Source organism: Corvus kubaryi, unplaced genomic scaffold (assembly GCF_017639235.1).
Source record: "Corvus kubaryi isolate FWS band 111438036 unplaced genomic scaffold, C.kubaryi_AGA036_p1.0 37126, whole genome shotgun sequence".
Taxonomy (NCBI): domain Eukaryota; kingdom Metazoa; phylum Chordata; class Aves; order Passeriformes; family Corvidae; genus Corvus; species Corvus kubaryi.
This window is the reverse complement of record NW_024581031.1, coordinates 246,879-274,569: the sequence shown is the minus strand read 5'-3', so window position 1 is coordinate 274,569 and position 27,691 is coordinate 246,879. Positions and strand designations below refer to the sequence as shown.

Genomic DNA, 27,691 nt, shown 5'->3' with positions numbered 1-27,691 from the left:
AGACAAAGAAAAAGACAAAGAAAAAGACAAAGAAAAAGACAAAGAAAGAAAAAAGAACAGATCTCAGTACTCCCTGACATGGAAAACTTCAAAGCCCACAAAACAAATGGAGAAAAGCTCACCCACCAACAGGTGCCCTGGGAAACACATGCCATGTCACGGACTTTCCAAGACCAGGTGTGATCTCCTTCAAGAAACAGGGTTTTCCAGCTTGGGGAGAATGAGTCTGCTTACAAGAAAAGACATTTTAACACCCCCCCACCCCCCTCCATGTACCTGCAACAAGTGTGTATACATTTCTTCCAATGAAGGAGTTCTCCAAAAGTATCATAAATTACACAGTGCAAATATTCTTATTTGTCAAGGAATGGCATGGCAAAAAAGTTTACTTTTTCTTTGCTTTCTCTGGCATATACTTGCTCTCTGTGCAGCCCCATAAACAATTTAAATACCCGTGACCACAGTGAATTTAATTTTATGCCCAGCAGCTCTCAGCAAGTTCTGCTGCAGCTTCCAGCCTTACAAAAGGTCACCCAGCCACAAGAGCAGCAGAGGCTACAGCATCAGTGCACCATCCCTGGAAGCATTCAAAAGGTGTGTGGATGTGGCACTTGGGGGCATGGCTTAGGGGCACACCTGGCAGTGCAGGGGGAATGGTGGGACTCAGAGAGCTTTTCTAACCTTAACAAGTCTATGATTGTATGAATGGCAAAGCCTTCTTGCAATCAAGCTGGTCCAAGGAGCTGTAGGTCTGCAGCAGCCTCAGATTTTCCACACTCAGCCAAGAAACCCGATCATTCCAACATCCTTCCCTAACACTGTGAGCAGAGAAACCCCACCAGTGGCTGCTGAGGGCAACTTCATGGCCCCAGGCCCCTAAGAGAGGAGAGTCAACCATGCTTTCTTTGCTTCCACCACCCATGTATAAGCCCAAGAGTCACATCTCCAAGGCAGTGGAGCTGAGGCCAAATGCTGCTTCAACCAGCACCAGGGATGCCTGGACTCTCCCTCACCCAGAGGAAACAACACTGACTGGCTCAAGACATTCCTGAAGAAAAGACAGTGGTGAACTTGTACAGTGGCATTAAGCATTGCCATACAGTTAAAGCAGCTTCCTCTGCTGCAATTCAGACACAGGGGAAGATACAGGAATACATATATAATACAAGGATACAATACATATATAATACAAGGATATATATTCAAATACAGGGCTACGCAAAGACCTCAAAATCAGACTCAGAGGAAAGATCCCCTGGGAGCACGGGCAATCCTCACTTCCAAAAGATCAGCCTTCCCAAAGGCTTAACTCAGCCCTAGCAGAAGTTTGGCAGCTAAGCAACGTGTGACCCTCCTTTACATCCACTGTACCTGCTTACCCTGCTCCTGCTGGTCTGACAGCATCTCTAGTACCTCTGTCCCAATGCTGATCCTTTCCTTTGTCTGAGGAGACCTAGCAAGCCACTTGTCCTCCTTCTTCCAAACAGCACTCACACTAGTTTTGGGAAGCAGCACATAAATTTGGGGTATGAAGCACTCCTACACCAGCTGAAGAGCATCCTTCCAGAAAAGTCCCTGAGGCAACCAAGTTGAACATGTGCGAGCCATGTGCCCTTGCATCAACAGCAGCCAGTGATGCCCTGGAATGCTTTAGGAGTGCTGCCAGCAGGTCAAAGAAGGTGATCCTTCCTCAGTGTTCAGCACTGGTGAGGCCACCATCTGGCATGAAGAAGCCACTCCTGGGCTCCCCAGGACAAGGAAGATACACACTTGGGGGAGCTAATCCAGGTAAGAACCACTAAGATGATTAAGGAACTGGAGTATCTTTTACTTGAGGAGAGGCTGAGACAGCTGGAAAAGAGGTCTCAAAGGAAATCCTATCAATGCGCATAAGACCTGATGGAAAGGAGGAAGAGGAGGGAGACAGATTATTCCCAGTGGTGCCCAGTGACAAGAGACAAGGAACACGCACTGAACCACTTGTTTCAGGGATAATATTGATGATTTCTTAAACTGTCAGGAGGTTATGCAGCCTCCAGGTCTCCATCCATGGAGATATTCAAAACCTGACTAAACAACCTGCTTTATCTGACCAAAGTGGACCACCAAAGTAGACTCCCGTGAGTCTGCAGCACAATTTGGACAGCTGGCAAGAGTTCTTTCACAAAGGATAAAAATTTTTATTTTAGCAACAGAGATACATGCACATGAGTTATTTGTGCAGATGTTGCAGTTTCAATAAAAGGCAGTGAGAAGAACAGAACACCATTTCTACAAAAGCATGAACAGCAACAAATCTCTGGAATGAGATTTATTCTGAGACCAGGAGTAATTCATGTTTACCAAGGGGTAAATTCTCTCCTTAGGGCTTACTAAGGGAGGCAGAATACTGAAACATTGCTATGCTTTTTGACAATGCCTTGCAGGCCTGCATTTGAAAGAGATTTTCCCCAAAATACCCTTTCCTTTCTTGCTAATAAGATTACCTTTGACTACACTGTCCTTCGAGAAGTTTTAAAAATCAGTAGTTCAGTATCTCTACAGTATTACACAGTGAAAGATCTAGATCTGAAATAGTTACACTACTGGATTTTATCTGGTGCTTCTAATTTATGCAAAAAGCAAGAATACATCAGTCTACCTTAATTTCCTTGCCTTTTAACTGCATATTAGCTAGTAGACAATTAAATTGGCATTCCCTAGGGAAGTTTTCCATCTCCAGGCACTGGTTCCTATAACCCCTCTCGTACTGTTTTTTTCTTTTACCTATGCCTTCATATATGCTCTTTCAGCACCTTAGGGGAGGCAGCTCTGCTCAGCTGTACTTGTTATTACATTCCCAATGGATGGATTCAGTGGAGAAACTGCATTTTATCACAGAATGGTTTGGGTTGGAGGGACCCTTAAAGATAATCTAGTTCCAACCACACCTGCCTCAGGCAGCATTTTATGCTGCATTTCCCCTCAAAGCCAAAGCAGCGGCCTGATGGGGTGCTGGGGAAAGGTGACAGAGCAGACAAAAACAGAGAAGAGAGGGAAACAAAATAAAAGATGCTCAGAGGACAGAGGGACAGACTTCCAAGGCAGACAGACAAATATGTCACTGTCAGGTGCCACTGCAGCACTGGCAGCAGACCAGCTGCACACAGGAGGAGGTGTGAGACAGCACCTGGAACGAGTTGTGGAGTTGTTTGCTGTTTCTCAGGAGTAACAGCAAACACTAGAATCTGTTATGTGCAGAGCCCCATCTTCCCCCCCCACTCCTACACACAATACTTCATGGATTTATTGGTTTGGTAGAAGTACCAAGTTTTCCTCATTTCTTTGAGTCAGGTTTAGCATTCAAAGCCATCTTCCTTGGAAAAACAGGACATGGAGGGATTCAGACAGATTGTATCATCTGGAATGGTTTCTTTAATTGAAATGAGGAAGGACAGGCAACCAGACAGTGTTCACTGTGCAGCTTGGTGAAACAAGTGCCTGCAGGAACCACTCCCTTAATCATCTGACAAGGCAGGGATGCAGACAGCAGCAAGAGCTACAGCTGGACCCTTCCTCAGATAGAGATGGAAAAAGAGAGCCAGGAGCAATCCCAGGGCTCAGCCCTTCCATCCTGCTGAGCAAAGACAGTGCACACTTTACCTGATGGCAAGTGCTGGGGAAAGAAGAGACACTAATAAAACAAATTAAAAAAACCAGCACTGCCCGCTGGTCAAAGATGGGGAGCGTCCCACTCTGCGTTGCACTGCCGCAGCCTCACCTCGAGTCCTGTGTGCAGTTTTGGGCACCACAATACAAAAAAAAGACATCGAGCTGATAGAGAGCATCCAAAGACGGGTCACAAGGATGGAAAAGGATCTGGAGGGGAAGCTTTATGAGGAGTGGATCAGGCCACTTTCTTTGTTCAGCCTGGGAAGACTGAGGGGAGACCTGTGGTCTTCAACATGCTCCCAAGGGCAAGCAGAGGGGCAGACTTCACTCTCATGACCAGTGACAGGACTCGAGGAAAGGGCAAGGAGCTGAGTCAGGGGAAGTTTAGGCTGGATATCAGGAAAAGACCTCTAAGATCATCAAGTCCAACCACTAACCTACCAGTCCAGGTTCCACCACTAAGCCATGTCCCTAAGCACCACAGATGCCCTCTGAATTCCAGGGATGTGGCTCTACTCCCGTCCTGGGCAGTGCCTTCCAATGCCTGACCACCCTTTCAGTGAAGAAATTTTCTCCAATATCCAATCTAAACCTCCCCTGGTGCAACATGAGGCCATTTCCTCTGGTCCCCTGTTCCCTGGGAGCAGAGCCCGAGCCCCACCTGGCTGCACCCTCCTGTCAGGGACTTGTAGAGAGTGAAGAGGTCCTCCCCTGAGCCTCCTTTTCTCCAGGCTGAGCCCCATGCCAGGTCCCTCAGCTGCTCCTCATCAAGCTTTTGCTCCAGATCCTTCACCAGCTCCACTGCTCTTCTCTGGACATGTGAAGAATCTCCCACCACACACACTGAGGTCGGGCTATGTGATGTTTTACACCAGTTGTGGCACAGGGGAAGCTGGCAGGGACTGTTTCAGGTTAATCACACAGCTCCTACGAAAAGCTGCCTCTGGCCAGAGGTTTTCAAAGACTTTTGATGGATAGAATCCAATGTGAACTGGTAGCAAGACTTTGCAGCAGAGAAACATTTTTTGCCGTATTAAGCCACATATCCACAATGGATCCCCTCTGTAGGTCTAAGGGAGGAGTGGAAGTCAGAGCAGTGAAGACCACCAGGGAGCAAGGAGGACAAGGTGGATCCTTCTGCGCACTCTGTGATGTGGAGGCTTGGCAGAGAGAGATGCATCTTCCAGCCAGTAGCTACTCAGCTACCACTCAGGTCCACCACGGACAGTCTGAGTAAGCAAGGTGCTGCCATTTCCCAGGAAGCCCCCGGAAGCAAGATGTTAACTAGGATTACTCCAGCCTGGCTTCCAACGGATTCTGCAGTAACCACTGAGGTAGTGTAAGGTTTCTGAAAATTTATGATCAGCAGAGAACAACGAGCAGGAACAGGCAAAAAACAACAGCACCAGCAAAACAGCACCACCCAGACCACCACTGGTCAAGGGACTCGTAACTATTAAAAGGCAAAAGAGAAAGCAAACACCACTCCAAGGTCCATCTACACCCTTCCTCTCAACACATACACACACTGTGTCAGCCAGTAGGTAACAAACATTACTGGAATGACATGCTCTTACACATAATATATTAACTCATTTGACTGCTGAATGCCCAGTGATCAATACTTAATTGTATTTCCAGGCAACAACATCAGCCAGAAACTGCATTGAATAGACTCTGCAGATGTGTAACTTCAGGGTAAAAACAAAACCATCACAGGATCAGCAGTAAGTGGGAGTTACATACAGGAGCTTCAGCAGCTCAGAGAGGAGAGGAAAGATCACATCACAAATGTCCCCACAGTGAAGGAGGAAGAACTGAACCATGAAGGTCAGGAGAAGACTGTCAAAATTGGCTGAAATGATAGTTTCAAATGACAGGAGCATAAGGATGAAGCTTTTGCAGAGACAAAAAGGAGAGAAGCAGGAACAGCAAGGGAAGGGGCAGAAACAAGAATATTAAAGGAAGCTGGACACTCACAGGAATCCATTAAATGTTCAGTGAGGTTTGTCTTCCAACAGAAATGTGCAGGGCTGCCACAGCAAAACCAAAGTCCACAGAAAGCCCATCTGGGCAGATGGGGAGAAGAGAAGGCAGGAGGATCATTTCTGTTCCTAGCCTGGTGACTCAAAGCACCTACTCACTAAGCCCTTTCTTCTCCACAGGACACATAAGGCACAGATTGGACAGATCCTCTCCTTCCATCAGTAGAGAAGGAATAAACACTCAGGGGCACAGCAGAAGGCAGAGAAGAGGTGGGAGAGGAGAGAATTCCTCCCTACCATTACTTCCTCAGAGTCTAGTTTGCTAGAAGGGCATCAAGTACTTCACTCCAGCAACTTCCATTGGAGAAGCAATTGTGCTTATGCCAACCAGTGCTTTGCAGAAAAATCTGATCCTATGACTTTTCAAACATGACAGCTGACCTAAAAGTAACATCGAAGCCTGATCTCTGCATCCCTCCATCTCCCATGGCAACAACTATTCCAACAGCAACATGGACTTGAACTTGCCCAAAGTAGAACAAGACTGCCTGAAATTTATTCCTGAAGCCCTCCCTTCTTCACAAGTGTCCAGAAATACAGCGATACAATGAAAGCACATGTGCAAAACTGTGAGAAATCCTAGAAAAACCTTTGAAGATCCATAAAAGTATTCTTCCCAGTTAACAGTTCCCCTGTTTTTTCTCGGGAAATTTGCTGAACTAGCATCTAAAGGGTGTGTTGCAATCCAGACCAGAGGAAAGGGATTTGCTGGAAGGCCCCGACTGAATGCAACTTTCTAACACTGGCAAGTAGCTATCTCAGGCTGCCTTTTCAGCAGAGAGGATACTCCATCAGTAGGAAGGACAACCCTGCCACCATTGTCCAGAGAGCTGCATAGCTCAAGGACAAGGAAGCTGAAATGTCACAACTCTGCTCCCCCCACCTCCTCAAAAAAACTTCCATTAAGCAGAAATAGTGCTTTAGCATCTATAATCAAGCTGGGATTTCACCAAAACACATATTCCAAAAAAACATGTCAGGCAACAGTCAAAAAACCTGAGTGTATTCAGCCACACCTAAGGTAGGCAGCCCTCAGCCTTGGCTGGGCCACACATCAGGGCAGGAGCCCTGATTTAATTTAATAAATTCTCTGTTCAGTAAATCTGCTTTCCTGGCAAACTGGCAGCCTCTTCCACCACATGACTGTACAGGCAACATCTCCAGAACACCACTCCAAGGTCTCTGTATGCCAACACCCCACCCACTGCTAAAGGGATTGCAGACACACTCTCAAATTCTGCAGTGATGCTGGCAGGATGCTTGGGGGTGCTTTGGGGAGCAGGGAAGAGGTCTGCAAAGTGCTGACCTGCTCCAGGGAATACTGAACACAATATTGGATTGCTTGGCTCTAATGGAACTAAAGAAAAAAAAAAAATCAACCATAATTGACTTCTATGTTAATGACACAGAGCCTGGGCTGTTTCCTCTGGAAAGATCGACATGGAATGTGAAGCAGTATCAATACCAGGGGCAGTATCAACACGTGACATTTGGAAACTTGGCACAGAGACAACAATGGGCAAACGCCAGAGCAGCTCAGTGGGCTGGTAAATGAGAGCTTAGCCTTGGCTTAACTTACCCAAGCATTTGCTGTCGGTTCTTCTACCCTGCCTCCCCCAGGTCCTGCACACAAACCCAACTGCCCCACACCCAGGTCAGCTTCCTGCTTCTTTAATAAGCTGAGCCAAACCAAGGGAGATGTGTGGTCAGGAGCACAGGGAGCTCTGTGAGACAGCTGGACTGATATTTCAGACTTCAGCCCCAAGGTCTGAAGTACCCATAATCTATCTTAGACAAAAGTTAAAATTCAGCAGCAGCAACGTATCTCTAGGCCAACTGTTTGCCCCTATTCCAGCCTGACATGAATGAGCACATGAGCACTTCCCAGTCCTTGGGACAGGTTCACAAGCAAGGACAGAGGGAATGTCTGGAGCACCTCTCATGGCTGGAGGAACAGGGCCACTCAGTGGATTTGGCACTGGTAGTACCTACAGCTTTCTACTAGTTTGTTTTTCTAACAGTTATTAGGCACTGGATGTTTGAAGTACCCAGCTAAGCATTTTGAGGAAAGTGCTGCTGTATTCCCAAGGCCTTCCCTGCTCGCTGTTGTCAAAGATGGGAGTGCCCAATTTGGATACTCTTTCATTGTGACACAGCACACCAGCTCCTATGCAAAGCCTCATGGGAAGGTGGGGATGATCCTGTCACAGGAAGAGATTCAGCAGTGACAGCACCAACCAAGCCATGAGAAACAAGAGAAACATGAAAATCATTGGTTGACCCACCCCAACCCTCACCCTGCAAACACAGTTCTCCCAACACACAGGAACCACAGAGAAACACGCATCTGACCATCAGAAGGAAGAAACAAATTCCCTGATCAAACATTCCAGCACCAATTCCCACTCTGATTGCAGCCTGGAAGCAAAAAACAGAAGCAGCTCAGGGATCAACATCAAACAGCAGGTTTTGACCTGCTCTAACACCAGCTCATCAACAAAAATCTTCCTTCCTCCCCTATTTCACCTTCTCCTTTAGTATTTGTAGCTACAGATTTCTTAGCTGGGTTCTGCCTCTTCCCAAGGACCTAATTAGAACAGCCAGCCAAAATGCAGAGTCCACAGCTCCACTGGGAAAAAAGGCAACATTTGGCATGGGAGAAGGGAGATGACCAGAGGCAGGACTGGGCACAACACCACAACTTTGATACTTTTGATGTCCCAGCCACACTCAGACACAGGACTCCAGAAGAGCCCCCATTGTTAGACAGAAGGTAAAGGAGGAGAGCAGCTGGCAAAGGACTCCTGCAGAGAAACCTGGATGCACGCTCTGAACAAAAAGCTTTTGGAGTGAATTCTGTGTCTCCTACATCTGTCTGTTAAACAGTTATGATGAACACTGCTACAGGATCTCCTCCTTCTCTTCTTCTCCGCAGACTGGGTTACAGCTGTATAGTTTAGCCTGTTGTGGCACAAGCGCCCCCCCTGTCCTCCTAAGGTCCTAAACCCAGGAATGAGCTTTCCACCATGACTACAGTCCCTCTCTTACTTTCCTGCTCACTCCTTACAGGTACTGGGATGCCAACACTTCTGCCTCAAAACCCAGAAGGGAGATCTCGGTAAAAGGTTAGGCCACCAAGACTACACAACAAAAAACTATCAGCTCAAGACTATCAGGAAGGTGGTGGTAAGAGGTTGTGCAAGCCCACCAAGGATGCAGCAGCTTTCAGACACACACAAGTAAGAAGGTGCCCGAACCATCTCCTGGAGAGCTGCTGACATGAAAAAATCAGGCAGAGATATTTGGACACTAAATTTTCCCCAACAGGGACCTCAGGAAAGATAAAAATTACAGCAGATATGCATAACATTTGGAGACACACATCTGTGTCCTGATTGCCACAGTCCTCCAAGTTACATGTTTTGTGTTTGCAAACAGCACATTCCTAACTGATCCCAGGCACATAATAGAGCATAGGATACACATAAAACCAGTGCTACTCCCTCAGCCACTCCTCTGTGCAGCCCAGAGCACATACCCAGAGAGGAGTATGTGCCTCAAAATTAAAGATGCAAACATGACAGAAACTTCCCTTCAGATGCTCACAGGGGAATTTTACAGGGAATAAACAGACACAGCTTGAATTGTAGCATGAGCAAACAAACAGAAGAGAAATCCAGGAGAGGACTCAATGCTCTGGTCTGCTTTATGAATGGGCATGAGGCGAGAAGAAAGGCTTGGGCAGAAGGCCACACGATCCAAGACTCTGCAGTGTGCAGACACCAGGCTCCAGGAAGGCCCATACTAGGAGCACAGGCACATCCTTTGCTGGGACAAAGGGGTAGGGAGAAAGTTCCAGCCTCTTCTAAGGAGATCCCCGTGTCTGATCCTGGGCAAGACTAACCACCAATGAGAAGTTAAAAAAAGCCTTGCCCCATCTTTTTTTTTTTTTTTTTTTTTTTTTAATGAGCTTTCAGTGCTGCCCTAGTTAATCCAATCAGTTCCTGACCTTTCCAACAGATCCCTCCCTCTGCTTTCCAAACAGCAGCTCTTTCCTGGCCTCCAAACTTGGGCTCAAGTTACCCTTTTTTGAGGGAGCAGAGTCAGCATTTCTACTGCTTACCATATTCTTGCCCTGTTTGCCTCTTGAACTGTAATCGCTCCTCTCCTCCCTAGTGCTAGGGAGCCAACATCTCCAGTCTTGGCCATAGGCCTTATTTTCCAGACAAAACCTGCTATCCTATTTTGAAGCAGGAAACACAGAGCAGATGCTTGGTACCTTACACAAAGGCACAATTCTGTACTTGACCTGAGATAGCACTGCCAGCAAATTTCTGCCATGCGCAGTGGACAAATTTCTTTCCCTGTTCTTTTTTCCCCACCAATTAATTCCATGATGGATCTGAAGGACAGCAGGAAGCATAGGAAAGAAGAAAGTAAGTACAGACTAATGACTGCAAAACAGACTGGGAAGACATACCAATTTTCAGGCAGTTACAAAAACTCTACAGGCAGAATGGACAAAAAAGCCCAAAGTTTAACTTGTACTCCATAAGTATTTTAATCAGCTGTTCTCAGTTCCAGCAGGTCTGACACAGAATTGTACTAAAAGCATGTACAAGGTCAGATTCTTAACACTTTCATTCCAGTTTTTAAATTGCAGTTTTTAAATTGCAGTAGAAATACTGTAGTGACAACTTTAGCTAAAATAGCCAAGGGGCAGAGTGACTGCATGAATGTATTTGGGACCGGGAGCAGGGCAGGAACAAAAAAAATTCCACTTTGGCATTGCTTAGCTGTACCATTGGCAGCCCCTCTGCCCCATTTTCAGTTGTAGCTTCAGGAGACAAAAAAAAGCCAATGAAACTGCGCTGCAGGGAACACCCACTGGAGTATCCATGGGCCTTTCACCTTGTCTGGCCAGCCACAGACAGAGGCTACACACCAACATCTCACAGAGCATTAACAGAAGGCACTTTGAGGACTTGAACTGGAGACCTGGTGTCCAGCTTGACCACCAGCAAATAGCACCAGTGAGCTAAGAACACACCAGGCCTGACTACAGCTTTGTGTAATGCCCAGGTAGAGAGTGCCTGCCTGTAGTACCTCCAATGGATATTTATTTTGGAGGATCTGCTTTGAATCCATGTGGGTACTAAAAATTCAGAACAACTATGTGCAAGGAGTCCTGCATCTTAACTGCCATTTTCCTGGAGGATCTTTGCCCACCTTGAACCCAGCATCTTCTGTTGGTTTTTTCTTACCGGAAGACACTGGGAACAAGTTTAGTCTCTGCGGCAATCCTATTTGATTAAACTTCATAAACTCCTCTTTTCTCACAGTCATCTTTTTCAAGCAAAAGAGCTCTGATCAATTGAGTCGTTGCTCATATTCCACACCTTTGGTATCAATGCTGAAAACCAGATAAATGTGAAGGAAGGACAGCACTGACAGGAGACAGTGCTGTGAGCTCCTATACCTCCTTTGAGGTGAGTCACATGCATTTCCTGCCCCTGTGCTAAGGAAGCTCAGTGAACCTGGCATCACATTCACAGTCACAAGGACTTGGGCAATGCCTACACACCAGCAGAAAGAAAAGCAGGAGAGTTTCTAGAGAGACTTCCTGACTACTCCAATCAATTCTTTTTATGAAGTAATTACACCGAACCTTACTCAGAGCTCTAGGACCATGGCAAAATTTCCATGGTGTTATTTTAACTGTTGATTAATTCTCCTCTCCTGGCACTCCTGCTTAGATTCTTTAACATGTCTGGTCTCAGGCTCCCTGTGGCATGAGTTAGCTTCCCCACTCACAACACTCCGTGCATTGACAGTGAAATGAAAAAAGTAATCACATGTCAGAGCTTGCCCTTGATTGTTAAGTCTGTGTGGCAGATTAGTGTAGTGCGCTCCCCCGCCCCATGCTGCCCTATCTATTGAACAACCACATGTCAAGGAGTTAATCCCACCATCTGCAGCTGTCAGAGCTCCTACACTCCATGAAACCCACACACCTGCAGTTTCGAAGCACTGAGGAAACACTAAGTCCAGCCACATCTTCTATCACTGAACAGCCATATATTAAATGTAATCATATTAATTTCTTTTACCCAATAGTCCATTTTGGCAATATATACAAAGTAATTTTAGATTTAGACATAGAAAAGAGCACCACAACTCAGCCTGTATAACACCAGCAGACTTTCATTATTTACATAATTTAAGAATTATTAGCTCAATCTGGTCACATTCTGATCAGTCTGTTCAAACACCACTTGCATCATAAGTGGCTTTAGAAATTGCTGCACATGCAGAGGACTAAACACTAACATAAAGTAAGGAGGGTGAGAATACCCAGGAAAGCTTCCCAAACAGCTTGTGACAGGCATATGTTTGATCTCCAGCCCCCAGCTCAGCTGGGCAACAACTGACACACAGGATCGGCAATGCAGAACACTTCCCGTTCTTGCCCTTTTTAGGGGCACACACAGCAAACTTCAAAATTGGGAATTATTTGAAGAACAGAGCTGGAAAAATAATCACCTGGAAAAGTACAAGGCATAAAATCCTTGCTGCTCTGGACTGGGACTGAGGTGAGCATGGAACTCAAACCCACTCTCAGCATCTACTGCAGTTTAGCATCTGCTGAACCCAGGCACCCCCTCCTCCCCCACATGAGCACACAACCCTCCCAGCTCAAAGGCTTATGTCTAGACCAGAAACAAGATGACTTTTTTACTACAGCACTGTACAACTGAGTACCATTGATAAGTAACTGTTTCACTACGAGGTCAAGACTGGAGCTGCCAAGCAGAAGCCCCTAAAGGGCAGATCAAGGTAATCCTGTGTCTGCATGAAGCCTCCATGTGATGATCATAATGGCCCTTTAACCTTGAAAGGGTTTTACTAGTTCCAGCATTTAAACATGACACAGTGAACTACTGGTTTTGAAGGGGTTTTTTTCATGGTGGTGATATTGATTATACAGTCCAACAAGCCTAGCCCATGAAAACACTCATTCCAGGTGGTGCCCAAGCACGTCAAGTCTCCTTTTCTCCTCCTGGGAGCGCAGACTGCCCTGTAAGTGGAACTGGTCAAACCCTGCTTCACCATCTCTTCCAGCTGCCACTACCACTTCTGCTGGCTGCTGCTTTTGTGCTGTCTCAACTGCTCTTCCACTTCAGCTGACAATTCAGAGCTCCCAAAAGCCCTAAGGCACCAACAGCATCAGCAGCTCTGTCATCTTACACAACACAGACACTCACACAGCATCTTCCCCCCTGGCGAGACCTACATCCACACCCCACTCTTGCTTCTCCTCTGGCTCCAGGGACACAGGGGACCATCCCACTGCCAAGCCCCTCAACAGACCCATGTGACCATCACCTCACTGCACACCTCCCACAGCATTCTTCATGTCCTGACAAAACTAGGCTTGCCCCCTGTCAGGGAGCTCTTCGTCTGGCCCACAATGATTCTCACACAAGACTTGTGTCTTGTGTCACACAAGACTTGTTTTTCAAAAAAGGTCTTAGAGCAAGCTTCTTTACTCCAATGTACCCATTTGGCTCTTTTAAATGCAGAAGAAATCTTTTAAAAAGGGAAAATCAAGGTCTGGGCCCCTCTACTAGAGGTAGAAGCTATTTGCTGGTTTTTTTTTTTCCTCCAGCCCATCACCTCTTCCCCTTTTCTTTATTTGAACCCTGCAGGTCAGCATCTGTCACCCATCTTGGAATGACATTTTCCTGCTAGAATCTATTTTAAAGCAAGCCAAATTTTTTAAAAGTGACATGGCTCTGCCACTTTGTACTTGATGCTCTACCCTGCCAGCAGCACAGGCAGACAATAAAGTCTCATTTTCACTGTCTGCACTAGCAGAAATGGGTCCAGCCCCATCCACCCCACACAGAGGTAAGATCAGCAGCTGCCAGCACAGAGCTGTGGCAAGAACACCCATGATGTTAAAAGAAGTAACAGGGGATGACAAAGAACAAACTACCATGAGTAGGTGCTTCTCTGACACTCCTTGTCAGCTTTCAGAGCTGCCAGACATTTGGCATTGCCTTGATCTCAGGTCTGGGACTGCAGCCGCAGCAAACCTTGAGACTGCCCGTGCATCCCCTCACCTCTCTCATTCAATATCCCCATGCTTACAGGGCATCAAGGACTGGCATTCTTCCCGTGAAGAAAGTGCTCCCTGAACAAAACAACTACACACGCCTTCCCAAGTAGTATCTGCAATACTTAGGCTCACCACACCCAAAGAAACCACCTACTGAGAATACCTGTATCCCCACGTTAGTTCCCAGAAGACAGAGACTTTCACTGTATAAGGAAAGCCAGATCTTTCCACGTTGCACGGAAGATGCTGGCAGGAAGAATGTGTCTCTGCATGAAGAAGGCTGTGGCATGAGCACTGCGCCTGCTAATTTCCTAATATGGACCACAGTCCAATGGATTTAAATCCACACGCCTACAGACTCATCATGTTTCTCACTTGGTGTAAGACTGAGTTTAATATTTTTACCCCACTGACAGGGTATTAATTTTACCTAATGGCCCAAGAGCTGCCAAGAGCTATGGCCATTGTTCATGTTTTTCTGGCTTTGTTCAGCTTTCCTTCCCTGATGAGGAGCTCCCCATTAGTCCTGACTTTGCTGAGGTGTCGCAGCATGACGTGAAGAAATGCCAGCTACACAGTGGATCCCAAACCAGGAGTGCAAAGCACAATCTGGACTTCTCCAAGAAGCAGGACTGATCCAAGCCACTGTGCCAGGAACAACATTTGACAGTATCAAGAAGGCTGTTCCATTTCAGCAGTTTGCAAGTTTGGATACTGGCACCCTAAAAATAATTCAGGGCAGAAAGCAGCAGCCAAGCCCCCAAGCATGTGAGGAACACAGGGCACCCAAAAAGTCCTGAGGGATGTGCCCCTTTGGGTAGACACACGCACCTTTGGGCAGAGGAAAGGGAGATAAAGAAGCCTGCGGGATGTCAAAGCACACAACACACTGTGGATAAGAGAGAAAGGTGTTACGTCTCCCCATGCCAATCCTCCCACCTGCTCCACCATGTCAGGCCAAGGAGCAAAGATCAGTTAATAAAGCTTTTCTTCCACTGAGGACCTTACAAAATCAGTCAGCTCTTGGAAACCAGTGGCTGATGCTTCTAAAGCTAAAAAAACCAAAAAATTTCCTGCTATTCCAGCTGTCTTGAACCAGCTCACCTCCTCCAAAAGTCAAGAGCATGCAAAATATCACCAGCAAGATGTGCATGGGAGATGTTCACTCCTAGCCAGCATTTGTATACAGCTCTTTCAGAAGCCTGAAATACACTGGCTACAAAGTCAGTGCTACAGCCGTCTTCTATGAATGTTACATAATAAATAATGCATTTTAAGTATTGTGATGCTGGACTCCAAATCCCAGCCTCATTTAGCCTTTAAAGACAGTGCCATAATTATTTACAGTATTTACATTCCAAAGGATGGTGGGGGGTGTACTATCAGATCTCATTTAAAGATTACTTTTGCATGAAGCAAGACTGGTTCTTTAACATTTTCTTCAAGCAGAAAAAGATGGCAGCAGCAGCTTTAGTGAAGCAAACAAATCCATAAATGCATATGGACATATAGGTCAAATAAGAATTAGGCTGAGCAAATAACAAGTTAGCTGTGAAACGTTCTTTTGGCTGTTTTTCCACATACTGTGCTGACCATTTGTGGTTTAATCTTAGAGAAGCTCTCTCTCATATGAGCCTGCAACCCCCCCCAAGCTTCAAACAAGCAAGTTTTACTATAAGTACTCCGCATTTCTTTATACGGGCTAAGGTTCTCATATGAGCATAGTTGTTTTGTACACTTAATGCACCAGGAAAAACTGAAGGAGGAACTGGAAAATTTTGTTCTGTGCCCTACAGAGATGAAAAATATCATTCAAAAATACAGACCTGACCTAGAAAAAGGAAGTTATTCTGCTGCCCTCTAATGAGCACATCTAACATCTGAAAAAGAACACTCTCAAAAGAGATCTGTTCTGCTCTGCCACAGGTACATCCTCTTGTGCTACAAAGCTGTCAGCAATGCAGACACAGCTGGAGCAGCACCTCCCACACAGCAAAGACAGGCAGAAGAAACACCTAGATAGGCCCAAGATCTGTTCTGTACTTCCCTGAATGCAGATTGGAGTATATGGCTGTGTCCTGTTCTGCTCCCTTTCCTTGCTTGAACAGAGGGAGCGGAGAGGTTCCTAATTCTGACCTTCAGGACACAAGGGCCACAATGTTGTTACAGGTATACAGGTACCACAGACACGTGGAAGAATGACTTGCTTCAACACCTGTGAGCATCAATTAAAAGCAAAGGAATTCAGTTCTCATGCAGGGGTGTCTCTGCATCTGCACAATGCTCAGAAGACATTCAGTTGAAAAATGCAGTACGGAAGGCAGAGGAACAGCCACAGAGCAACTGTTCTACCTGGTACTGAGTTTCATCTCAGTTTTTACTGAGCTACTGTGATGCTGTGGGTTGACCTTGGCCAGCTGCTAGCTGCCCCCTCCCTCCTCAAAAGAACAGGGGAGAACAATATGATGAAAAGTTTGTGGGCTGAGGTAAACAACAGGGAGATCACTCACCAATTACCATCACAGGCAAAACAGACCTGAGTCAGGGAAAATTAATGTAATGTATTGCCAATTAAAATAGAATCAGATGTTGAAAAGCAAACACTAAAACACCTTCCCCCCCACCCACCCCCTTCTCAGCTCCACTCCTTCATTCTGACTTCTTCATCCCTGGCTCCCTTGAGCAGTGCACGGGGCCTGGGAATGGCATTACAGTCACTCTCCGCTGCTCCTTCCTCCTCACACTTACCCACTGGGGTCCTGGTGACTGGAGCACCTCCTCTCTTTCTTTTCTGCCCCTGGTCTTCATAGGGCTCTCTCACTTCTTTTCCACTCCTTCTAAAGTATATGTTTTCCCAGAGCCAACACCATTGTTGTGCAGCTGTGGCTGCACTGGGTGCACTTAACCTCTTTGGACGGGGCTGTGCCCAGAATATGACAGCTTTAGCTTCTGTCCTGCTACCAAAACCTTGCCACTTACACCCAATACAGGCAAACAGGCCAACGCCCACTATTTTAGAGGAAGAAAATACATGAAGAAGCTATAATAACCCCACATAAACAGTATCTAGATATCTGTCTGCTATTTCCTTAAATAAAAACCCACTCAGGTACAGGCACTAAAACAAGCACACCTGCAGCTGCAGAGGAGCACACCCAAGCCCAGCCCTACCTAAGCCCAGCCCTGCAGTCACAAATTACTGGCATGAATCAAAAGCAACAGCCAGAGGCTTTGCTGAGCAAAATATGGAAGTGTCACTGAACAAAGCAATTTAAAGTTGTGATTTCTGGCAGCACAGTTCCTGTAGTCTGGAAAAGCCTTCCCGTGCCTCCCTATCCGCAGGTACACCAGGTTATTTCAATTCAAACCACACTGCAAAATAACTGCCGCATGTATAGACACAGCCTGTACCCACAGCAGCTGGAAATGTCCTCTCCATGCTAAAGAAGCCCATTCCTGTTACATAAGAACACTCAGTGACCTGAATTTACAAATAACCTTGGAGAGGAAAATAGACATAAGGAAAAATAAAGTTAAAAAGCCATGGAGCTAGAAAATGCAACAGAGGGAAATCAGCCCAGAGCATATACACACACAGCCACACCAGGCACAAATGTCCACTACATCCATAGAAGCCAAAATTCTTTAAGCAGATCTACTGATTCGCTGTGTGTTCTGCAAGCAATCAAAACACAGCACAAGTGGGTCAGGAAACAAGTCTGTGTGCCCCATTTTCCCTCAGATTTCCTGCCTGGGACTCAAACACCACATTTCATTGAAGCTGGTTATCACTATCACTACGTACCTTCCAGCTCACAGTCCCTTCTTGTTTGAAGAACTGCGTGGATAGCTTATTCTTCTGCAGCAGGATTTTCTCCAGAATTTTCTGTGGTTTGCCTTATGGAATATTTGCAACTCTGCTAGTTCTGTCTAAATCTGTCCAAATTACCGTTTCAAACAACCCAGAATATTCCAGTACCCACTGCATTTAATCCTTGCATGTCTGTGTTTCCCACATTTAGCGCAATCTACATTGAGATTTACTGTGTTAAAAGCTTCTTTAAAAAAAAAAACAACAAACCAAAAGACAACAAAAACCCCTTTCTACAAGCCACTTGACTAGAAACCTAGGCCCAAATTAGATGTTATTATCAGTTATGCCACATATGAGCATCAGTAGTACCACTCTGAAATGCTGAAGGGGATAAACAGATCTTCAGCTGATACATGCATTTCCACCCAAGCAGAAAGAAAACTTTGGTCCATAAATTGCTCAAAAAGACCAGAATAAAGGATAATTTGCATACAATAGAATAATACTATAGATTCCACTAGGTCTGAATGACAGACATGAACTTGTGAGATCTCCCTGTAACACAGCCTGTAATTCAGTAAGACCCACATTAGCAGGGCAGAAATTTATCTCTTGGTAAATCAGAAATGTGATTTATGGAGCATAGAAGTTTGTGGAAAAAAACCTCAAGCAAAATAACGTTTTTCACGTACGCATTTCCCAGAGGTGTTAGCAGAAGGAGGAGGCTCACTTATTCCTGCACCTCAGAAACATATCAAGACAAGTCAGAAGGGGTAACCCAGAAGAGGGAAACCTCTCATGCCATCCACCCTTCACCAGCCCCTACCAATTTTCTAAAAAGAGTGTCTATTAAACTCCCAGGACACGTATTTCAGGAAGACATTTGACAGCTTGACACAACACTGTACCACTGCTGGTGACAAGGAAATGGCTCTGACTTCCAGAGCTATCAATCTGCCCTTTCCACAAGTGCTTCCTCACCCCGCTTCGGATTTGGTTTCTCAATTCCTGCAGTGTTGAGCCATCCTTCTCACACCCCACGAGATGTTTGCATTACTGGAATTTGTGCTGGGAGGCCCCTTTGGCATAAGTGCAGAGCCATTCCACCTCTCTCTTTGCAGAATTTATAATTTTATGACTCAATTATGTTAAAGCTTTAACATTAGTACAGGAAAAACAAAGATTTCAGTTCATAACCCTCTTTTGTAACGCTGCAGCTTCAGTACTCTCCTAAGCAGCGCTGATCTATTTTTGTGTAAGGATGTCCAACCATTTAAAATCCATTTCACAGGAGAATACCAGGCTAGATTAGTATCTTTTTAAAGTTCCAGGAACCGTGATCACACAGAGCAAGACATGACATGACATGCAACTGCCATGCCCCACCACACCTGGCCAGGAAGGCAAGAGGTCACCCTGGCCTCAAATTCAGCAAGCCCTTGAATGGCACAAGGCATTGATAGGTTTGACCTATGTTTGACCATGCTTGAGCACCCAACTTTTACAAAGGCTGGAAGCAGGCTTTGCAAAAGCATGGAGCAGCACCTCAGGAGCTTCTCCAAAGAAGTCTCCAATCCCTCACTAAGCCATATCCTCCTCTCCACCCACCCAGCAGCATGGAAAGGCTGCTCCAGGGCAGGCACGTACCTTCCAGTAGTGCTACTGGTGAGCATTACACAGCAGGCACAGCCAAGGAACCAACCATAATAAGAAACTAGAGCGATCTGACACGTCCTTCAAAATCCTAGGACTCATTTCAAGCTCTTCCCACTGACAGCCTCCTACCCTGGAGCATATTGCAAAACATTTTGGAAGGTTTGGGCTCTCTGGAAAATGTTTGTGTACTGCTCAGTATCCATGACCACAAGCTAACTGGAGTCTTTTGGCTTTTTAATGTTGATTTTAAGAACGGAGACTTAGCCACAGCTAGAAGGCGGGAAAGAAAACAATATAGTTAATTAGTTCCATAAATATTAACACAACTGATTCCTGTGATCTGGCAGAAGGTACTCACAACATGGAAATGCTCTATTTGCAGATGGGAAGTAAAAGCACTGAAAACAGTGCAAGTTTCAGACACTCATTTACTGCTTCTCAATTAATTGCATTTACTTTAATTAAAGTGGAGCTTCCCACAGCTATTCTCACAGCCAGCACCACACTGCACAGACAAATTGTTAAAGCAACATTAAGCAGCGTAGATTTTTAACCTTTTTAATTATTATTTAAGGCAGCAATGTCTTTAGCTTTCAGTAGGATCCCCACTCCACAGTCTCCCAGAGACCACAGCAGGTCTCTGTTCTCCATTTCAACAAATCCCCACAGCTGTTCACCACTGCTACAATCTGACTCCTGAAGTAAGATCCCACTGCCTTTAATCCTTTAGACCAAAGGAACAGAAAAACCCTCTAGCTTTGAGGCGAGTTGTTGGGAACTACACAATCTGTTTGAGGTGTCCTGTAGACTGAGGTTGTCTGACCTCACTGGAGAAGCTTCTTGGACCACAAACCACTATCTCAGCTGTTCTCAAACACAGTGGACTGTTTGTAACATACTGTTACAAAACTCTCAGACACCAAATCTGCCCTTAAAAGGTGATCTGACATTGTCAAGATAAAAGCAGGTCCTAATGATGCAGTCAAAAACCAAATAAATTTCAGCCAAACGACAAGGAAGAAGGAATGTACAGTAATTTGCTACCTAAAGCAATTTACCCACATAAGGCAAACTGCCATCTGTCACTTTATCAAGCTACCAGGGTGGCCAACCTTGGGCCTGGGGGAGAGGAAAAGAGTTTAATCCCTAGACAGCATTTTCCCTTCCCTGTGAACTTTTCCTTTCTTGCAAATTTTGTTATTGGAGGTTTCAAGCACTTTCACACACAATGGCAGAAGCAACACCAGCTTATGGAGGGAAGTTTCCCCTTTAAGCTGAGATCTGCACATTCAGTCCTGGGACACATCCTTGACCTGTGCAGGTGACACAAAGGACACAGACACGTTGCAGAAGGCATGGGGTGGAGGGAAGGGGAAGCTAAAGCAAGAATTCCCAGCTCAAACACCACTCAAACAGCTGCTCCTCCCAGGGCAGCACCCACACACCCATCAGATATTTTCAAAGACATTAAAATGGTTTGAGTGCTACACCACCAAGGGCATCACTGACAGCATCAGGGAGAGCATTTCACCACTCCACACATTCACACAGCCCAAAGCTTGGGGACCTAATAACAAAGACAGATGGAGGAGGAACACCTCATCACTTGGGTCTAGCACAGCACACAGGCATTTCCCAGGGAAATTTCACGCTCATGCTGGAGGTGCTGCAGCCACTCCCTGTCATCCTCAGCATGTGGAGCAGCCCGTTTACACTCCTTCCCATCTGAGCAGTGTTACAGTGGGGGAACAGCTTGAGGAAGGCGTTCTGCATAAAACAAACACAAGACAGGCCTGACAACTGCCAGCACAGAATGAAAGGCTGAAGAAAAGCAACAGCAGCAGAATTGTGAGGATCCAGCACCTTTCCACACCACCAATGTGAATGACCAACACAAGCAGATTTGAAAATTCCCCAAGCATGCATTAAGAAAAAGAGCAGAGGTTTAGAACCAATATTCAGGACAGATGCATTCATTAAAAAAAATAGGATTAATTTTAATTTTTTGAATCCTTCAATTGTTAAACACCCCAATATGCCAGAAGACAGGAAAAAAACCAAAACACAAAATCAAAACAGAGGAAAGACGATCACAGATGAGGACAAAAGAGGAGGAACCATAATATTAAATGGCAATAAACATGCAGAAATCCAGTCAACAGACAGGAATAAACTATGGGACACAGAGTATTGGCATCCTGTCAAGAGCTCCTGAAGAGTAATTGGGGCCTGGTCACGGCTGCAATTCTTCCACACTGGAGTGGATCCCCTGCAGGGGTAACCACAAGTCTAGACACTGCAGGAACAGCAATGCTGTCAGAGGAGAGGTCTTACAAGGGCTCTGTAACATTCTGGTACAACATGCATTAAAAAAAACCCAAAACTGGACAGCAAATCATATTGCATGAAGCTAATGCAAGACACAATGCTAGCCAACCACAGCGTTTCTGCTTCTCTTGGAGGCTACAAAAGGAGAACAGAATTGGACAAGTGGGTGCAGAGCCCAAGAAGGAAGCAGATAAGGTGACAGACCCAGCAGATCTGGAACTCCAGAGCAGAAGCTGAGGTGCAAACCAGAAGGGATCTGTCAGTGACTCTGCAAAAGGAGGCTTGGTAACAAAAGAAACTCATAGAGAACCTCAGAAAGGAGGACAGCAAGGCTGTATACAGCCTGCAGACCCCAGAAATTCACTGCTGTCAGTAAATTCCTGCTTAGCCTGATTTTATTGTCTCCACATTTCTTCAGGAGGAGAAGGGAGTTCCTTCTATGTCAGATGCCCTGTCATTTCCCTCCTCTATGCCCCTCTCTGCCACTGACAGTGACTCCCGGGCTGCAAGACAGTCCCAGTCTTCAGAGCACAACCTCTGCTCAGGCTCACAACCTACCTTACCCTATGCTTCACACCCTGGTATAAAATCAAAGACCCACAGAGTGGCCTGGGTTGGAAGAAACCTGCAGAGAGCATCTACTTCAACCCCCTCTTTCATCTGTCACTATCCCAGGTTGCTCCAAGCCCCATCCAACCTGGCCTTGGACACTTCCAGGGATGGGGCAGCCACAGCTTCTCTGGACAACCTGTGCCAGGGCCTCATCACCCTCATTGTAAAATGAAAAGTCCTTCTTTATGTCCAATCCAACCTCAGAAATCAGAATGATTTTGCATCAGGTTTTTCAAACAGTTATGAACTTGCTGTTGTTGCACTTTTGTTTTCTCAACAACACAGACTGTCACCATTCCCTTCTGGAGTAGCTGAAAATAATGCAGGAAGCTACCTATCCCATTGCTCATATCATTCCACAACTGGCTCATCATCCACTCCAAAAAAAGAGACATTCACAAGCAACTGCTTGGCCAGAGCCAAGCTTGAATAGGCCCTTGCTTCAAGGAGCAAACACTGACAAAGGAAAGCTAAAGAAAAAAAATGAGCAGCAGCAACCCCGATATGACAGGCCATTATTTCTGACTTGGTAGGAAACATTTAATTCCCACGCTACAGAAGCTCACCCAAATGAGATTTATCCACTCACATGAGTCACAGAAGTCCCTGTGTGAATTAGATGATGGCAAAGCCTTTGGTTTACATTACGTCAGTGGCTAAGTAAACTATACTGACAGGAAGCAATCACTGAGCAAGAAAGTAACTCATGGACTGAACTCCAGCATTCTCAGGGATGGCACTGGCTTTTGTTACCTATATGCATGTGGAAATCATCTGGAATCTGGCATTAAGCTGAGCTAATGATTAAAGACAAAAAGCAGAGCAGGGGAAAGCAGTTCCAGCAGGTCTGTTTCACAGCACGACACAGCTTAGAGCTACCATATTAAAATACTTTCCTTTTTAGACCACTGGCTTTTTATATCACACAATGCAAGACTCACCTACAAAGAATTCCATTTTGGTAATGCTTTTCATTACAGTTCCACCCTCTCCTTCTCATGCCACAAGGATTACTGATGCCAGAACAGCCTGTGCTGGTATCTCACACAAATCGTAAGCACACTGAATCAGCCTTGTATCTAAAGGAAGCAACAGGCCATTACCATAAGTAGCAGATACTTCCACAGGGCACCCTGCCTCAACCAGATGCACCAACAACACTCAGAAATACCCAGAAAAACCAGGCCTTCAGCTGACAACAACCAACACCACCAGTTTATCCTCTCAGAATATGGGGCCTCATTCCTTTCAGCCCCAGCACACACAAGTGCTCATGTTAACTGAGATAACCTGCTAGAGACTCTGGACTTTCCAATTTACACATCGCGTTTCTCCCCATTCCCTCAAAATCACCACAGCCAAAAGAGCAGAAGAAGCTGGTCACTTACAAACTGAAGAAAACTATGACCAAAAAATTGTAGAGAGAGATGTCCTCTCTTGTTGGCAACCATAGGCAACAGCCCTCAAGCCCAAGCACAACGGTGGATCGGCTCCCTACAGGATTGCAGCCCTTTGGCTCTGACACACCAAACAGCTGTTCCAGGTGAAGCCTTATCCCATGGAAGTCGCCATGCTCTGCTATTGCTTAGTTTGCCCCTGCAGTAGTACACATAGCATCAAAGACCTGCCTACATCATGGATTTATTTACAGAGCATAACAATGCTCTCTGCGTTCTCTTTTCCTCCTACCTCCCAACAGCCAATTGGCTTTTTTGACCAGTGTTGAGCTCCAAGCTGACATCTTCTAAAATCTAACCCAATTCCAAGATCTTCCTCAGACTAGGTCTTATTTGGAAGAGAGTCACAGCATAAAGCCAGATCTAAACCTAAAACACAGAGATACCAGCAATCATGGACAATGTGAATAAATCTTGGGTAATATGAGATATACACACACATGTAGGACAAATACCTGTTTTCCCAACTGGCACACAGCAGCCTTGGAAGAAAAAAAAATCTTCTCTAGCTGTGAAAAGCACAGGAGATAGGGTGTGAGCCCACCTACAGTCTGCCAACTTGACCTTCTCAGAGCTTGAAAAGCAAGTGGGAGATAAGCACGCTTTTGTCTTGTTATTAAATCCTAAAATAGCAGTGTGTAGGAGAATCCTACCCTCCTGCCCTGTACACTAAGCTGAGAGGAAAAGGGAGGAAGAGGTGGAGGAAGGGCTAGAGTCAAGTTGAATTTCCTGCTGAACAGGCTCTGAGCTGACCAGAGATGCCAGGAGACAACGCACGTCTGCCTAGAATCTCTTTTCTAACTCCAGGGTGTCTGCCATTGTATGCACAGCCTCGTTACAGCTCACTGAATTAACACAAAAAAATTGAACTGATTTCCATAACGAAAAAGCCTCTACATGGCTCCAGAGTGCGACAACAAGAAAGGGCACAACATCTTGGGACAATGTAAAAAAACAATCAAATCACTTTTTGCCTTGTTGAATTGCAGTTTTGAGCCCCCAAATGAACAGTTATTTTTAGCTGATCATCTGGAAAGTGTGCGGGAGCACAAAGCGTCGGGGTCAGCACGGCTGTCTGCAGGAAGCCAGCATGTAGCCCAGAGAGAGGCAGCCAGGCACTGCACATCTGCATCATCAGCACTGCATGGGGACCAGCAGCATGGCTCTATTTATAACCCAGACATGTACAGCTGTAGCCTGCAATGAAAGGCTGGGACTGCAGGCTGCCAGCCCCCAACAACAAGCTGTCTGATTTAATTAAAGAGATGGCAATGTCCACATGCACACATAGATGCACACATAGATGCACACATAGATGCACACACAGATGCACACATGTCCTTTTCCCAGGAGAGTTACCAACAATGAGCCCAGTGTTTCAAAAACAGTACGTTTTGCCAAGGTTTCTGTGCAGAGAGCAGACAAATGTGTCCTCACACAACCTCCCCACTTCCTCACTCTGTGCCCAAATGTGGCTGACGGGCAGCTCACCGCTGCTCAGGCAACCACTAGCCCTTGTGTGATTGATTTGTTTGTAGCCCTGGACAGGAAAACAATGTTACTGTAGTATTTATCTACATGAAGAGAAGAGATTAATTTAGTTTGCAAAGAAGGTATTTGGGAGTCACACGCATCTTCTGCATCAGGACAGCTTGCTGTGCTACCAGGCTCTGTCTGGTAGTTTGTTCCTTCTGCGATTTTTTAAACATTTACATACAGTTTGTGGAGGTTTGGGATTCAAGTTTCAGAGAAATGCTTTGAGACCTTGCAGATGTTTAGAAGTGAAAACTGCTTTCAGATACAAAGCTCTGTCTCACAGTGAGCAGTCAAAGGGAGCATTTCCTTGTGGAACTGGAAATCAAAGGGCTCTATCATGTACTCCCTCTTCCCACTTTTTTTCGATGAGTTCAGATTCTCCTCCCCAGGAATCCTCGAGCCACAGACCCCACAACAGCAAAGGACAGGAGAAGACTTGCTGCAGTCAGCCTGCAGTGAGCAAAGCACTGTTGATACACAATGAGAACCTGCTGACAAAATACTGGGTTACCAATGGCAGCTGCTGGTGAGGCAAAAGCCCAGAGATCAGGTCACAGCCTGGGCTCTGCTGTGCTCTCAGCCCTGGCAGTCTTTGGCTGCACGAGGACATCCCACAGATAGCCTGAAGCTAGATCCCCCACCCAGGGATCACTAAGCACATCCATGCAGAAGCCCAAACAAAAACAAACCTCTTCTAAAAGCCTTCACAGGAAGCAATGTTTGCATTGTAGTTCCCTGAGCTTCCTGGGATAGTCACTAAAAGCCACTGCAAATACAGTCCCCAGTGTCTTTGCTCACAACCTAACGTAATAATCATTCAAAATACAACAAACCTGTTCTGGAGGAAATGATGCTTCTGGAGTCCAAGTCAAGCTTCTTTACTAGGATATCAGGGTCAATCTTCAACCCAGAAAATACACCAGAAGATGAGAAATCCCAGTCCTTATCCAAAAGAAACATAAAGCAGTAATCAGTACCTACACCACCAGGCAATATTTGTTAAAAAAAAAATTAAAAATCTAACCCAGCACTATCCAGATAGGAACAGTGGTAGTGAGCAGGTGTCTCTCTTGAGCAGGCAAGGGCAGGTAAGGCAGCCTACTGTCCTGCTCCTCCCCACCTCCCCTCCAGCTCTTCCACACAGAAGGAAGTTTCACAAAGTCTGTTCTGTTCCTAACTGATTCCTGCTTCAGCTCAACCTCGCCTCACTCAAGTGCACACTCCCAGGAGAGCTGCAAACAGCATCCTTAGGGAAAGACAGATTTATTACAGGTACAGAACAATACAAATTAGCTACAAATGAACAGATTAGAGGATTAAAGCCTAATCAATAGACATTAACCAGATTCAGTAACTACTAGCAACTCACCAAATCTTCAGCATCATGCTTTAAGCACACAACGCCCCCCTAAGATCTGCAGTAGCTACTCTGGTTGGATTAGTAGAATTTATTACTTTAGCCAACAATATCTACCATCACCAACACATAACTTCACAGTGGTATAAACCCAGCTGTATTTGGTGCAGGCAATTCCTCCCTCCTCACAAGGAAAGCTTAGGCACATAAAAAACATTTACTGGTGTTGCGTCCTTGCAGTGAGGGGGCTGGGGGGAGGCACCTGAACTGTGTATTCATATCACAGCTGCGGAAAACAGGAGATCCTAAATAATTCTGTATACACTAACAGCTTCTCTCCACCTGCCCAAACTTAAAACTGAAGGGAGGCACTGCAAGACCCCCTCCTCTCCCAACGCTTGTTGGTAATGACCCCCACTGCTGCACGCAAGTTACCCCACGGTATCGCAGCACAGGCAGCCTGACTCTAGCAGCAGCAGCAGCAGCAGCGCTGGGATACGCGTGTCACTGTGTCACCACCCTACGTGAGTCAGGGACGCCAGGGTGCTGCCATGGCACAGCTCCTGGTCCGGACTAGTGATACCGGCACTGGAGCAGCACGCTAGGACTGCCATGGTGCACAGTGCTGGAGCAGCTCCAGGCTAGCTCCTGGCACCTCCCTGCCGTGCCCGTGCCACACGTTCCCACGGGTGACCGGAGCGTGGGGAGCAGCAGCTGCCCAGAAGCACCAGGGGTTCAAAAGGGCTTTCCCTGCCAGAAGAGACGCGACCTGCGCCATCCTGTCAGCCACCACCGCCGCATCACCACGGCCAGGCCCGGAGGTATCCGCAGACACCCCCAGGGCCGTGCAGCCAGGACAGACCCACAGGAGCTCAAGTCAGGCTGGGGGTGTGCGGGGACCGGCCGTTTCTGCAGGGGGAAGGCGGAGAAGTCATTGCGAGGCGGCCGCCGCCAGCCCCCGCCCGCCGCCGCCCCACGTGTCCCCGCCCCCGGTACCTTCCCGGCCGCCGCGCTCCATCCGCCCGCGGCGGGGCCGGGCCCGGGCCCGGGCCCGGTGAACGGCGGCGGATCCCGGGCGGGCCAGGGCCGGGGGGCGGCGTCGTGTATCCACGA

At 46.3% G+C, this 27,691-nt stretch overlaps 2 protein-coding genes across 3 annotated transcripts in view; both read right to left on the bottom strand.

The window, feature by feature from the left end:
- Positions 1–26,135, bottom strand: part of ADARB1 (adenosine deaminase RNA specific B1) — a 118,087-nt gene extending 91,952 nt beyond the window's left edge. For both annotated transcript variants that reach the window (XM_042021159.1, XM_042021163.1), the window contains exon 1: positions 26,055–26,135. The gene's annotated coding sequence lies outside the window, so the exon portion shown is untranslated. The remainder of the gene's footprint in view (positions 1–26,054) is intronic.
- The window catches only part of SLX9 (SLX9 ribosome biogenesis factor), a 40,502-nt gene that overhangs the window by 12,339 nt on the left and 472 nt on the right, over positions 1–27,691 (bottom strand). Inside the window, exons 2-3 of the mRNA XM_042021123.1 lie at positions 27,575–27,683; positions 26,055–26,163 (exon numbers count right to left, since the gene is read on the bottom strand). Coding sequence (XP_041877057.1) covers positions 26,055–26,163; positions 27,575–27,683 — 218 coding nt within the window. The remainder of the gene's footprint in view (positions 1–26,054; positions 26,164–27,574; positions 27,684–27,691) is intronic.